General features: G+C 36.8%; 1 protein-coding gene across 1 annotated transcript; it reads left to right on the top strand.

The window, feature by feature from the left end:
* Nucleotides 1-523: 523 nt before the first annotated feature.
* tigarb (TP53 induced glycolysis regulatory phosphatase b) lies at nucleotides 524-3,903 on the top strand. Its single transcript, XM_082168072.1, has 6 exons — nucleotides 524-642; nucleotides 921-958; nucleotides 1,653-1,774; nucleotides 1,926-2,003; nucleotides 2,292-2,402; nucleotides 2,804-3,903. The coding sequence occupies exons 1-6, from the start codon at nucleotides 611-613 to the stop codon at nucleotides 3,209-3,211; spliced, it is 789 nt and encodes a 262-aa protein (XP_082024198.1). The 5' UTR covers nucleotides 524-610; the 3' UTR covers nucleotides 3,212-3,903.
* Nucleotides 3,904-11,968: the final 8,065 nt, after the last annotated feature.

Raw genomic sequence — 11,968 nt, 5'->3', positions numbered from 1 at the left:
GTGAGTTTTGTCAATTACACTATGAATTTCAAAATAGACGGATTGAGATATTGATTCTAACGGGCAGGTATGTGTAAGTGTTTCTCAGTTCCATTGTTCAGTGTAATTTATTTATTTAGTAACTCTTTTCGCCGCCGTCTGTCACAAATAACTCGTGGTTCGTGATTCTTGCAAACGGTTATCATAAAAATAAATAAAAGTTTTTTTAAATTTATTTTAATGGCAGGAATAAATTTGATTTGAAATCCCGATTTGAATTTGAATGCGGTTAAAGAAAACGTTTGATACGTTATTATTATTATTATTATTATTATTTTGCCAGGCCAGGGGTAGGCTATATAAAACAAAACAATTTACAGAAGTTACAATTTACAAACTGATTACTGGTGTACAAAAGCAGGAACAGATATTAGAAAGTAACATTTGCAACTCGTAGTAAAAAACAAAACAAAAACAAACATAAGATGCAGCGGTGCACTTCCCACAAATCACCACAGGAGGACGACAGAGTTCCATTCATTTAAGTGACGTCATTTATCTGCAACACTTTGACTCATGAACCAGGAAGAACACCTGTCATACATTTCATCTACTCTTGCAAATCTGTATTATGCTCACATTTGCATTAACGGTCGTTCGACAGTAAGTGAGCACTTGTGTATTTTGTTGTACATGTATACGAATGTTTATGATTTCTTTAGGTGATACGGTAGGGACAGAGAGCACATGCACGTGATCTGTTCTGCTTATACGCATCACTAAATGTTTACACGAATGCTTTATATTGCACATAGTCAACGTTGTGATCGGACATGTTTTGTCTGTAAATTAGTTGATAACAATGACCTCTACATGACATGGCATGAGTTGTCCCTTCTGAAGTGATTTATCTCTATTTATTATGTGCTCTTGTTTCCTAGTGGGGAAACACAATACAACAGAGATAAATTGCTTCAAGGTAAGTAAATACTCGTGTATGTTAATGCTTACCTCAGTGGTTTCAATTGGTTAGATGCCGCGAACACCCTAAATATGATCATCGTCGTGTGAGGGACTCCCATCTGTTTATAGTTTCTTGACCCAATTTATATTGTTAATGAATAATAGAAATATTATTTGGAAAATATTTCGTTTCTTTTAAAGGGATAGTTCCGCCTAAAATTAAAAGTAAGTCATAATTTACTCACCCTGGTGTTCTAATAGCGCAAGATATATTTATTAATCTCCTTTTGTGGTTCAAATAAAAGAAAGAATGACATTCTAGCGACCATCATCAAGCTTTTAAAAAAAGATGCAAAATTTTACAGAATGATATGCAACACGTGTGCCGTATATTTATATATATTAAGTGTATAGCACTATAGAGTTAGATACATTATTCACTTATTTTAATTTTATTTATCTATTTTAATTTTAATATTGTGATCTATAATATACAAAACATTTATTTATTTACTTTTTATTCTAAAATTTTTTTATTATAATATTATTATTATATAATACAATTTATTATTTTAAAATTTTACACTGTTTTTCTCTAAACCTTTTCACGGACCCCCTAGTAGCCTACTCCTTGCAATAACCCCTGTTCAAGATGTGCTGTTGACCTTTTTGGTATGTGGATGAATGCTTTTTATTTCTCAAATGTGTAGGTCAGGGCATTGACACACCACTGTCAGAGACGGGACATAAGCAGGCGGCGGCAGCTGGCCGGTACCTCAAAGATCTGCATTTCACCAATGTCTTTGTCAGTAACTTGCAAAGAGCCGTCCAGGTGTGTGTGTGCGTGTGTGTGCGTGTGTGTGCGCGTGTGTGCGCGCGTGTGTGTGCGTGTATGTGCGTGTGTGTGCGTGAGAGACTGCAACTGTTAGATTTTGTGAGTGATTTATCCATCATGTGAAATATAACAACTTCTCCTTCTCAAGACAGCTGAAATCATTTTAGGAAACAATCTTCATTCTTCTGCGACTGAGATGATATTGGATCCTTTACTCAGAGAGAGGGTGAGTGTCTATCTTAGCCAAGATTCGAGATTTGTATTTGTCATATGCACCATTATATACACTAAACAACTTGCAGGGAAATGTAAACTTGGTCAGCAGTTTATACTGTGCATTAAATATATAAATACTGTATATGATATTATGTTAATGATAAGATTAACATCAGAAATAATAATGAAAAAGATAAGTAATAATATTAATAAAACAAAATAGCATCTCTTCAATTTGGTATCCCATAAGAATTGCTGTAGTGTTAGTTCAAATGCACATGTGTGATGTATTGGTCAGGGTTTTGGGGTGGCAGAGGGAAGGCCAAAGGAACATCTGAAGAACATGGCGAATGCAGCGGGTCAGGCCTGCCGAGATTACACACCTCCCGGCGGAGAGACGCTGGAACAGGTAGAAATTGAGCCTTAGCTCTAGGAAAATCAGTCTTGAATGTGGCCAAATATGATGCCACTTAAATCCAGAGGGAAATCAGAAGTAGCTTATACACAGCTGGCTGTTGTGAAAGTACTTTGTTTAAAATAACGTTTTTATTGAGCAAACATACAGTAATATTGTGAAATATTATTACAATCTAAAATAACTGTGTTTTATTGTAATATATGTTAAAATGTAATATATTCCTGTGATCAAAGCTGGATTTTCAGCATCATTACACCAGTCATAATTGTTGTCCCCTTTAACCAAACTATAAAATTTACTATTAATCATTTTCACTGCATTTTTTCCATGAGTGTAGTAACTGTTAACTGATTAGATGCTCTGACAGAAGAACTGTTTCTGTGTTTATCCAGGTAAAGACACGCTTCAAGAAGTTCCTCAAATCCTTATATCAGTGCATGTTAGAGGAACACCGCTCAACTGGCCAGTGTTCTGCATCAAGCTCTGGACCATCAGAACCAGAACAGCCTGTCATTGCTAGACTAGCCAGTGACGGAGTCCACAACGTACCCGTCCATGCTCTGATCGTTAGTCACGGGGCGTTCATTCGTGTGTCTGTGCGTCACCTAGTGGAGGACCTGCAGTGCTGTCTGCCAGCAGGCCTGAAGATGAACCAGGTGTTCTCCCCGTGCCCGAACACTGGCATCAGCAGGTTCATCATCACCCTCCGCAGAGAGGAGAGCGACCCGCGGGCCTCCCGCATCCAGTGTGTCTTTATCAACAGAAAAGACCATCTGGATGATGTCAAAAACTCTGATTAACAGTATTATGTGACCGTTTGGTTTATCTGGCATGGCCATGTTTTTATTTATTGCTCCTTACAATTTCAGCGACTGAAGCGAAAAGCACATATAAGTGTGTGTGATTGATTTTATTGTGTAAATTATTTAACTGCAGTGATTTATTTATCCTGTCAGCTGACTGAATGCAAACAATCGTAAGACGTGTTTTTGATGTTGTCCGTTATATAAGCACTTTATACTCACACTACTGTGGTTTTGGCCTCTAAAATGCTGCAGTAATCACGCATACTGAACATATATATATTCATGTTTATGCAATAAAGAGATTCAGAGAAATGTGAAGCTAAGAAGGTTTGAATTTTCTTTACATTTGTGGTTAAATCTTGACTGTTTACTGTGTAATTTATGTGCACAGAAAATGTAAAATATTGTGATGCTTTACCTTTAAAGGGGATATATGTAAATAATGTAATGTATTGATTGCTTTTTTATTGCCAATGTGTGAACAACTTTATGTAAAGGACTCGGGACGGTTTTGCTCGGAAAATCAGAAGGATGTGACGTTTACGCGCACTCCCGAGATCCTCTGATGACACATAAACAAATACTTATACAATGTTCAGGATAATACCGAAAAAAAACATTCTGTAGGTCTACTATAATTGCAATATTTTATGCACAGAAAAGGGATAAAGTATAGTCTCACATAACCTTTCTTGACCTCTTTTTCTCATTGCTGTCATTTGTGTTTTTGTTATTGAGAGGAAAGCGCGGGGCACATAGGCCCTTTTACATATTCATTTTTAAATGAAATGTCGCTCAGCAGTGTGGAAGGTGTCAGATGATCGTTAACAGTATATTGCTGCAAGGGTATTTCCAACTTATTTTTACTTCTTGAGGACAAAGAACTTGAGTATATCGGAGCATTGAATCACTGTTTCGTACGATACGTGCACACGAGCTGTTGGCTGCAGTTCATTTAACAGCCACCAGTGTCGCTAATAACGGGTTTCTGAAATCATTAATTGTATTTTTTTTATCTCAAGGTTGAATGCTAAAAATGTGAGTTGTGAGATGCACAGAGGTATGTCAACATGTTACACTCTTAGAAAAAAAGAGGTTAATTGGGTTATATATATATATATATATATATATATAGAGAGAGAGAGAGAGAGAGAGAGAGAGAGAGAGAGAGAGAGAGAGAGAGAACCTTAGCTTGACTTCATTTTGAAGAACACTGTCTTAAATGATTGCATTATACTTTAATGTTTAATTTTTTTTTTTTTTTTTTCTGAACAAAAAGTATGTTTACAAGCTGTTTAATTTATAAAACTGAATAAAAACAACACATGAATCGAAACAAAATCCATTAAAACTTTAAAATGTCCTTCAAATATACCAAAAAATACCACATTCTGGTCCACATACGGCCATTTTGAGATTGTGTTTATTTTGATCCTTTTGTTGAATTTTCCACGTGGTTCCGTTGTTGTGTTTAATTGGTCTGTGCTATGTCGTCCAGAAGATGGCGCTGTGCTACTGACCTCTGAAGGAGAGATGGGCCAACCTGCTGATGGAGAGAAGAACAGGACACGTCTCCGCTGCCGCCCACTCCAACAGGAAACTATCACCATCTTTGGTCCCTCATTTTCTCCCTGCCGACCGGCGAAGGAAACTTAGTGATCTTCTAAGGGTTGTCATTTTCCTGCCGGTAAGTGGGCGGCAGTTTGGTTGAGTTGGTCACGCAGGGGACCTGGACGGCTCAAATGTACCGACGTCCTACAATCCAAGCAGACGATAGACTAGTCTGTGGCCACACATTCTTCAACTCCTACAGAAGCTCCTAAAATATCTGCTCAAACAAATCACATTTACATTTTTTTACACGCACACACACACACACACACACACACACACACACACACGCACACACACACGCGCTGCATGAGTCATTGTGACCCATCAAAGCACTGCAGCATCTTCAGGTATGTTATTGCACAATTTGTTTATACACGTGCACAACCTGTAAAGTTGCTGAAAAACAGACGTTACTTCTATAGACAGAAAAATGCCACTTCTAAATAAAACCAGCAGTTTTATTTAGTTTCCACAAAGTTTAGACACCCAAACAAAGTCACGTGCTCACAATGTTTTGTTCTGTTGCAGTCCCACTTGACCAGCTGGTTTGCTGGTTGTCAGTCTGACAATAGATCAAACCAGACCGTGAAAACCAGCTAAGAGGCCAGATAAGACCATCAAACCACATTGCACAGTTTTTCAGTTGTGAAATCCTAAATTTATATGTAATTGTATAATTTAATTTATTCCAGAATTTAATTGCATTAAGTACAATGCAAAAACGCTTAGTATTTTTTTGTCTTGTTTTTCTTTTCAAATATCTAAAAATTTAATAAATCAAGATTTACTTTTACTTTACATTTAAAAGGGAAATGGGTTACGATAATAATTGTTTTCTGAAAAATTCATAAAAAATGTATTGAGTAAAATATCTGTCAGTTAAGAAAAAGAGGCTACTTAATTCAGAGGGAAACCAAGATTATCTTTCTCTATTTTCTAATCTTTAAAAAAAAAAAGAAAAAAAAAAGCTAGGCCTACCTTAAGTAATTTTGCTTCTCAAGTAAATGTATTTTAATTTAAGAATGTTTAGATATTTGTATAACAATATAAAACTACTACGTAAGAAAATATATATTTTTCTCAGTTTATTAATTTACAGAACTGACTTCCCTTGTCTTCTAAACACTTAAATTATAAATTAAATTATAAATGGCATGACATGAGGAAATGTTTCACTTCACATCGCAACTGTAAAAGCCTGTTCACACCAAGACTGATAACAAGCAGGGTGGATTCTGATTGGCTGTCATTATTTTATTGTTCATCTGCTGGAAAAAAATTCTGAAAGTGATTCCTACGATATTGTTTCTCTGTGCCATTATCGTTATAGTTGAGGTGTGGGCTCTGCTATTCTTTTATATTTAGAAATATTTTTAGAACTATATCTTTATCATTATAGTTATCGTATTTGTTGTGAACGGCCTTAACTCGGAGGAAACTGAATGGGACCTTATACAAATATGGGCTTTCACCTTAAGATAGTTGTAATTACTCTCTTGCTGTCAGTCTGAGCTTTGTTGGTGAAACTCCCCTATTACCACCTCTGAAAGCAGAGTTTACAGTTCTTAATTTCTGTCTTTTCTGCTGTATAGTCCATAGTGATAGTTGAGGCTCAGTGGTTTGATGACACAGCAACACCTTCATGGGCCCTATGAAATGAACAATCAATAAGGTTTGCTTAGCGCCTTCATTAATCACATACTGAAAGCCTAATGGGGCATAAAGAAACCACATCATCCTACTACTAATTATATCAGAATCCATTTTTTGTTGGAATATGAATTTGGAATGTCGTCGTTAATGATGGAAAGAAGAGCCATTGTATTCCCAGAACTGTGAGCGGTGTTTATCTTGAATATTAAAATAAGAAAAAGGGCAGAAGGATGTAAGGTAACATCCTGTCTGATGGCATGATGGAGGACGTGGTGGTGAAGAGGTGTATTTATAGAGCGACTTTCGAAGGGTGCATGCTAATGCTGATCTCTTCAGCTCTACATTTCCAGCTCATAATTAGAGCTGTTTAATTCGCGGGTACTGATTGTACTTCCTGTGCTCTCTATAAAAGGCCCCAAGGGCTGGACCGGGCTTTTTGGATATCCGCTTTTTGAGGGCTGTGGAACGCTCCGGTGCTCCTGTAACCCAGGAATTGCTCGAGGTCAGTTTTCCCCAGAAACAAACCGCAGTGTGACCACACTGGATTGTGCCACAGACCTTGGTGGGGACATTGTGGGTAGAGAAAGCTAGCGGTGCATTGTGTTCCGGAGTTTATTTTCCCTCAATGTCTCTAAACGGTTGCTTTTGAAGACTTTTTTATGCAGAACACGGACTGCTGTGCAGCCAGTCTGTTAATTGCCTTGATAAAAGAGAGAGGCTGTGGATTTGTGTGTGTGTGTGTAGGTGTGAGAGGATGTAAAAACAAGTTAATTTTGAATGCAATTTTTTTTTTCAATCTTGGTTAAAGGGCTTTAAAACATCCTGCAAGGTTCATAGCTTAAAACATCCTCCTCATTATAAACAATGCATTTATTTAATCAAGCTCCAAAAGCGGCTTGTTTGTATATTGTGGGATCTGTGATGTCATTTGCATATGCATATACACCATAGACCCCGCCTTTCTGAGAGCCTACTCTGCTCTGATTGGTCAGATGGACCATTGGCTATATTACACACTTCATTAATGTTTTATATTTAAAATGTAATAAAATAATTATAATAAATATTTATTTAAAAATTGGCAACCCTTGCAGTCACAACAGATAATTTATTTGAATTTAATTTTATAATATTGTTCTGTGAAGTATCAGTAGCTCCACAATAGTAATTGCAGTGTCATATTCACACACTGGCTCCAGCACTGCAGATTGGATTCAATAATCTACTTTTATTTTAAGCTTCCATCCTTCCTTAATTTAATTTAAATCAATTATCCTAGTTTCCTGTGTTTTGCATTTCCTGACTCATTTTTGCTTGGCTGGGAAAAAACAAAGAGCTAAGATGGAAATTTACTCTTTTAGTTGACTAGAGAGAGCATGATTGCCTTCATAACTTTTTATTATTATATTGATTTTCCAAGCAACTCTGAAGTTTTCTGATGTTGCATTTTTAAAAAACTTTTTTCAATTTTTTTATTTATTAATTAAAAAAAAAAATTGTCTAGGACATCTATTGGATAAGTTTTTCCATATTTCTGCTGGGTGTGATCTGTGCAGACGCCATGCCAAAATGAGTGACAATGTCCCAGTGCTGCAATGCAGTAAATTAATAGCGGTTCCACCGGACACTCCGCCCGTTACACCAGCAGAGGGCGATGCTGGTGATGAAAGGTACCTAAATCACTCCAGTTGTGCTGGAAGGAAACATTTCTATTAAAGGCTACACCAGATCTTCAAGCTCACGCACGTTTTATTAAACAGGATAGAATAATTTAGAGAGAGAAAACTTACAAAAAGATTACAGAAATACATTTCTAATACTTACTACTAATGTTGGTGCTTCTGTTTTCCCATCAAAAATGAAGATGGTTTTTGTTAATTAAGGAAATTATTAAATTTTCAGTAGGCTATTATGTTCACTTAATTGTTCGCATAATTTAATATTGTGAAGTAGAATGACTAAAACAGTATTTCTTGCAAAACATACTATAAACATGCTAGGCTAATTATATTAAGACATGATTATTAAATGCACTGGACAGGAAAAATAGTAAATAGTATTCCTAGGAAAAATATTAAAAAAGTAGTATATAAATAGTATTACTAGAGGAAAAAACCTCCCCACTTTCACTTCATAGTTCTTTTAAAGTCACCATGAAATAAAATGCACAACTCTTGTTTTTTTGTGAAATATTGTGGTATTTATTATGAATGATTTATCCGTGCACATCTTTTTTTTTAAATTCATGTACCTCAGTAATCTATAATCAAAATAACTTCCCATCCCTGTTGTAGCGACATCTTTTCTCTTCTCTTCTCTTCTCTTCTCTTCTCTTCTCTTCTCTTCTCTTCTCTTCTCTTCTCTTCTCTTCTCTTCTCTTCTCTTCTCTTCTCTCATGCCTGGCGTGAAGGCGGGGCAACTTGTCACTCACGTGAGATCCACCAATAGCAAACCACTACCATCCAATCAATGTCCAATGGACAAAATCAAGTCCCTCCCTACATTTTTTGTTGGTTGAAAAGCTGTTTCACATTCGGACTGGGGGAAAAACTATCGCAACACTTTTTTTCCCCAGTGGAAAACCTGTTTTTGTCTCTGACACTAATTTATAGTAATTTATAGAGAAGCAAAATAACACAATAAAGAGAAGGGAATTACTTTTAGGAATGTGAACTGATCCAACTGTTGCTTTTATAACAAAGTCTGTTGCTCCATCTAGAGTCAGTGTGACCTTTTTGGCTGTAGGGAATATACTGTAATTCACAAGGGCTGTTTTGGTTTTGGAAATCTTAATGAGTATCTAGAGAGTGTTATCTTTAATGATGATTAATGAATGCATTCCAGTTACTGTCTCCATAATGAGATATTTATTATGTAAATGATTGCTGCTGCTGCAGTGCTTATTGGCACAGGGACAGAATCAGTGTCGTGGATGAGTCACTCCCCTCGCTCCCTTTGTGTGTGTGTGTGTGTGTGTGTGTGTGTGTGTGTGTGTGTGGCCTTGCAAACCCTACATTATGCAAATATATAGAAAGTTGGCAATATCTGAAATCCTTGTCTTAATGGGGATGTTTTTCGGTCCTCATGAGGAAATCATACTAAGTGATGTTTTTTGAAAATGTAAAAATACAGAAAGTTTTCTGTGATGGGCAGGGTTAGTGTAAAGGGGATAGAGTATACCGTTTGTACAGTTTAAAAATCATTATGTCTGTGGAAAGTCCCCATAAAACATGAAAACGCAACATGTGTGTGTGTGTCGCTTCATCAAACAAATTGCCCTGATCTACTCATCTTCCCACCAAAGCCCCGACCACTTGTCCTTTGGTGCAGTTGGTCCCTCTATTGCTGAAATGACAGAATGGAAAGGGGTGGATACACCCACCGTACACCCGCATCATAGTCGGCAACACCATTCTCGCCTGTAGGGAGTGAGAATGTGTAAAGTGGCGCAAGGATGTCTAACAGAATGCCTTTCATTCCAGGGCTGGGCAGTGGGAGCCGGGTGCTGGTGTAGAGTTCAAGGGAATGCTGGGGGAACGCTGGGGTTGTGTCTTGCTGACTCAGCAGAAACCCTCCGCTGACATCATTCTGCTTTTCCTTCATCGTTTGTCAGAACGAAATTCTCCAAAAGAAAAATTGCCTAAACTAGTCTTTTTAGTGCAGCCTGTTTCTGTACAAACAAGTTATTCCGGCAGGATACGAAAGCTTTAGCGCAAGTTCTGCCGGGAAGACTGAATTGTTACGTCACTTATTACCTTCTCATCTATCCAATCGTGTTCTAATACTTGTAGTATAAAAGATCGGTACTTATGTCTGAGTTCGCAGATGCTGACGCCTACATTCACCTCCATCCTCCCCACCACCACCAGGATGGTTCCTTCCCAAACCTCATAGGGGGTCGGCTGCGACCCTGCCTTCGTCTTCAGGCAGGAAATGCAGATTCCGTACCCTCGGATTGCGAGCTACGCCACAGAACTTTATATTATAATATTGCTTGCTGGGATTTTAATAAATGTATAATTGTTACAGAGTCTTTCTGGTAAAACTATGAACTTAGTAGCAATGCTGGTTAAGATGAGGGCTGTTGCGTCTGACTCTATGCACTGAACCGTGATGTCTGTACTGTGACGGTATATATATATATATATGTGTATACTGCACTCGTAATTGTGCGTCTGACTAGATCAGAGAGCATATGAGGACGATCCACACTCAACGCCTGATGTCACGCAGAGACACACAGTGACTCATATAATGAGTGTTGAGAGGTGAGATTGAATGAAATGACTGTGCACTTTTCAGCTCACAAGAAAAAGGAGCAGACGGCATCAGGCTGTTCTCAAACAGAGAAACAACAGCGCAAAAAGCTTAAACACTGGAAAATAATCAGGATTCTGAACTCGATCAGCAAAAGTAAAGTGACCTTTGTTTTTAAGGTGGACAGAAATTTTACCTGAGTCATTGTGCTGTGAGTTTCAGCTGTGCTAATAGTGTGCGCAGAGCTCCTGCTCTCTGCAGGGGTCATATGTTCTCTCTTGAGTTCTTGTCAGCTCATGAACACACTGTGCTTTTAGTGCTGTTCTTGCAGCTCGACCTGGCACACAAAATCCCTGCCACAAGAGGAACTTCACCACTGCAGAAGCCTCTTTACATCACTAGTGGTGAGATATATATATCACCACCAGTGATGTAAAGTAACTTTTCCCAACACTGTATATATATATATATATATATATATATATATATATATATATATATATATACAGTGTTGGGAAAAGTTACTTTTAAAAGCAATGCATTACAATATTGCGTTACTATAGTACAATAATTGCGTTAGTTACTATGGAAGTAATGTGTTACATTACCTTTGCGTTACTCTTTCACACCTGGGTGGGCTTGGGTTTTTTTTTTTATAACAACAAAACATTTTTCAATAATTGTTTTAATTTTTTTGCAAATGTAACACCAAAAGTGAAATGAATAAGCCTTAGCCTGAAAGAAATTCAAATTCACACCTGTACATTAGTTGGGGGGCGCACTGGCGCAGTTAAAATAAACCCTTTGGCTGTGCAGCCATTCTGGTTTGAAGAAGAATAGGATGCAGGAGAAGAAAGTTCAACACGCTTACTTAAAAAAAATTAAACACAAATGTTATGTTAATCTATATTCATTTTTGCTTATTAATATGGTTGAAGTGGAAGTTTTATTATCTTAAAATGTCTTATTATTATGAATTTTGAAAACAATATTTTGTGGAAACCGTGATATTTTATATAAAATATAAAAACATATATTTTTTTAGGATTATTTCATGAAGAAAGATCAAAAGAACATTTATTTGAAATGAAAATCTTTTTTAACATTAGAAAATTAAATTTTTTATCCGTGAATCCATTTTATTTTTTGTTGAATAAAATAGTTGATTCCTTTCAAAAAATCTTACCGATCACAAATTTTGAATAGTGTGAGTGTGATATATATATT

The sequence above is a fragment of the Leuciscus leuciscus genome (assembly GCF_965113295.1).
Source record: "Leuciscus leuciscus genome assembly, chromosome: 4".
NCBI lineage: Eukaryota > Metazoa > Chordata > Actinopteri > Cypriniformes > Leuciscidae > Leuciscus > Leuciscus leuciscus.
Note: the sequence above shows the minus strand (reverse complement) of the source record. Positions and strands in the feature narration are given on the sequence as shown.

Coding starts and splice junctions, on each gene's coding strand:
- tigarb (XM_082168072.1), top strand. CDS start 611: ATGCTCACATTTGCATTAACGGTCGTTCGACA. Junction 959..1,652: donor CAGAGATAAATTGCTTCAAG/GTAAGTAAATAC, acceptor TCAAATGTGTAG/GTCAGGGCATTGACACACCA. Junction 2,004..2,291: donor ATCCTTTACTCAGAGAGAGG/GTGAGTGTCTAT, acceptor TGTATTGGTCAG/GGTTTTGGGGTGGCAGAGGG.